We start from the raw sequence: 3,450 nt of genomic DNA on the forward strand, positions 1-3,450 counted from the left end.
CATACCTTTGCTCATTGCGGCCAAAAAGTTCTACTTTAACCTCATCGGTCTACAGAACGTGTTTCAACAATGCATCAGGCTTGTCTATATGTTCATTTGCAAACTTTAAACTCTGATTTTTGTGGTGACAATGTAGAAGAGGTTTTCTTCTGATGACTCTTCCATGAAGACCATGTTTGTACAAGTATCTCTTTATAGTGGAATGGTGTACCACAACTCCAGAGTCTGCCAGGTCTTTCTGGATGGATCGTGCAGTCAAACGTGGGTTTTGATTTGCTTTTCTCACAATCCTGAGAGCTGTTCTGTCTGATATTTTTCTTGGTCTTCCAGATCTTGCTTTGACTTCCACTGTTCCTGATGACTGACATTTCTTAATTTCATTCCAAATAGAGGCTATTAGCATCTGAAAACCCTTTGCTATCTTCTTATAGCCTTCTCCTACTTTGTGAGCATCAACTATTTTCAGTTTCAGTTTTACAGACAACTGCTTAGAAGAACCCATGGTGCTGATTGTTGGGGCAAGGTCAGATGAGTCTGGACATTTAAAACCTTAAGATTGACATTACCTGCTCTTTCCAGACGATGATTGAGAACAATCCATGACGCTGTCAGGTCTCAGCTTTCCAAATGGGGCGGTGCATGCTATAAACTCTGCAGGATGCCCAAACTTTTGCGGCCGGCATTTTTTTGTTTTCTGTTATTTTGAAAGTGTAAATGATGGAAATTAAATCTAACTTTTTATGACATATTATACGAATGTCTAATCTGTCGTTTGATGTCTTTTGTAAATGTTTCCATCTTTTCTGCATTTTTACATATTCTACATTGCAGCAAGGAAACGCATGCACATAATAATAAGATGTTACAAAATCATAGATGACACATAAATGTAACTGGAAGCTTTAACAATTAACAGATGAGATTGCTGGCATAATTCACGCGCCTCATACATCATTGCTGTGGATGAAAACTACTGTGTGTGTGTGTGTGTGTGTGTGTGTGTGTGTGTGTGTGTGTGTGTGTGTGTGTGTGTGTGTGTCTGTGCATATGCTAGGCAGGCGTCAGGTACTCTGGGAGTGTGTTGATAAAGATTCCCAGGCGACTGTTCCTGCTGACCTCTGTGACCCTGCCCTTGAACCACCGAACCGGGAAGAGGACTGTAATACCCAGTCCTGTCTTGCATAGTGAGTAATACTCATTCACTTATTTACTAACACACACACACCTGATGTCCCATACAATGACACATACACAATAAGAGATGCACATACATTGTATTAATTCCACACGGTTCTGTGACTCTCAGGGGGAAAGCCTTCCTCACTCACACACATTCAAGCCAAAAGTCAGTCACCAGTCAATCACACTGAGTGACTTTTGTGTGGCTTTGGTTTGCATGTCTTGTGGTAAATACCACCAGATATTACTGTCGCTAAGATGTAGCAGGGGTGTTAGTGGATTACAGTAAGTGTATGATTGGTTGTGGCTCTGTGAGATATTTTGGCCACAGTGTCAGTGATCCGTGATAGCTGACATACACAGTATATGATTCTATTGGGAACTCAGCATCAGAGGGTTGCAGAACTGAAACCTCAGAAGTATTAGAATGAGGAGAAACATCTGAACTTCTGCAGTGCAAATTGGCTTATTTTGCCTGTCTCGTTTATGATCTCCTTTTAGAGGAAAGTACAGGCTTTATAATGCCTCTTTTAGACCAGGGTCAATTTACCACACACAATAACTGTGGTCACAATTAGGAAATAGAGTTGGGACAATCTCTACTTGAGGAAGGTAATTTCTAAACTCAACTCAACTCTTTCCTTCTTCGCCAACAGCTGGGATGTAGGGGAGTGGTCAGAGTGCAGCAAGAGGTGTGGACCCGGCACTCAGCACCGCCAGGTCATCTGCCGCCAGGTTACTCACATTCATACCAATGGGACGGTGACCTCGGTGACCATGGCACAAGAGCTGTGTGGGTTGTCTGACAGGCCGGTGACCAAGTCCACATGTCAGCTGAAGATTTGCAGCCAGTGGGAGATACAATCTGAGTGGAGCCCGGTGAGAGAACCTCAGTACTCGTACACAACTCTACTAATAAACATGATCTGGTGGAGGAAGTCTTACTTAAAACCACAAGGTAAAATACTCTATTACAAGTATTAAGTCATGCATTCTAGCTTTTACATATAAAAGTACAGAAGTATTACTGCATTAGCAAAATATGCTTTAAGAATAAAATGTAAAACTGCCCTTTCGTCTTCCTCTCAAATGTAGTGGAGTGAAGTCGCATAAAATGCAAATACATAGTACTGGTACTTCCAAATTTTAAGTAAGTACAATGTTTGAGCAAATGTACTTAATTTACTGTTATATTTTGGTCATAGCTTACTTAACTCTGTCCATACCCAACACCATGATATATTTTATCAGATGTTTAACTAACAGCTTGGGGAGCTATATGTAAGTTATACATTTCAGTACAACCGTCATTACTGTAAAAGGCATTTAGAAAGACATTCAAATTAGCCTCAGAAATAATGCAACTATTATTGGCAAAGCTAAATTTACACACATTATTGAATACAATTAACATGTTCAAGGGACGGGTCACAGAAGTCAGCATTTTTATAATAATAAAACAAAACATTTACTCTCTGATGACCCCACCCCTCTCTCACATCTTCTGTCCTTAGTGTTCAGTGCCATGTGGAGTGGGTCAGCGCAGCAGGGAAGTGGTGTGTTTGAGCAACCAGGGTGATGTGGAGGAGGATGAGGAGTGCAACATGAACCTAAAGCCAGACACACTACAGAACTGTGACATGGGAGCCTGTGCAAGTAGCTGGTTCACCTCCCTCTGGAGCCAACGGGTACCACAGAAACTTTTAGAGTGTGTGTGTGTGTGTGTGTTGAGGAGAATATGACACAATAGGGGGGAAAAGTTTGTAAAAAATCATGTAAATGTGTGTGTGTGTGATATTCCTCAGTGCTCTGCAGAGTGTGGCCGAGGCAAACAAACGCGGATAGCAGTGTGTCTGATAGATCATGGGACTGATCTCCCATTGGACAGCTGTGAAGGGGAACGTCCACCTGAAGTGGCATTGTGCAACTCTGGCCCCTGCCAGAACCGCCTGGAGTGGTACACCGGACCCTGGGGTCAGGTAATTGATACATACAGTACACATGTACACACTATGTGCATGGATGCTTACAGAAGTAGGAACGAGTGTTTGGAAGACATGTATTGGAGTACAGAAGAATATTTTTGCACAAGTACAAAAAAATGGATATATATAATTTGCATAGCTGAGTCAATGTACATTTGTCTTTCAATCCTGTGCTTGTTGTGTGTCTCTGTTGCAACTCTTGCAGCAATTTCTATCAATATTCAAAACAAATTTCTCCATTATGTGTGTGTGTGTGTGTGTGTGTGTGTGTGTGTGTGTGTGTGTG

General features: G+C 41.7%; 1 protein-coding gene across 2 annotated transcripts in view; it reads left to right on the forward strand.

Moving 5' to 3' along the window:
* adamtsl7 (ADAMTS-like 7) overlaps positions 1 to 3,450 on the forward strand; it is a 9,986-nt gene that overhangs the window by 4,107 nt on the left and 2,429 nt on the right. For both annotated transcript variants that reach the window (XM_032535672.1, XM_032535683.1), the window contains exons 6-9: positions 1,055 to 1,184; positions 1,836 to 2,058; positions 2,694 to 2,867; positions 2,985 to 3,158. In XM_032535672.1, coding sequence (XP_032391563.1) covers positions 1,055 to 1,184; positions 1,836 to 2,058; positions 2,694 to 2,867; positions 2,985 to 3,158 — 701 coding nt within the window. The remainder of the gene's footprint in view (positions 1 to 1,054; positions 1,185 to 1,835; positions 2,059 to 2,693; positions 2,868 to 2,984; positions 3,159 to 3,450) is intronic.

Source organism: Etheostoma spectabile, chromosome 2 (assembly GCF_008692095.1).
Source record: "Etheostoma spectabile isolate EspeVRDwgs_2016 chromosome 2, UIUC_Espe_1.0, whole genome shotgun sequence".
NCBI lineage: Eukaryota > Metazoa > Chordata > Actinopteri > Perciformes > Percidae > Etheostoma > Etheostoma spectabile.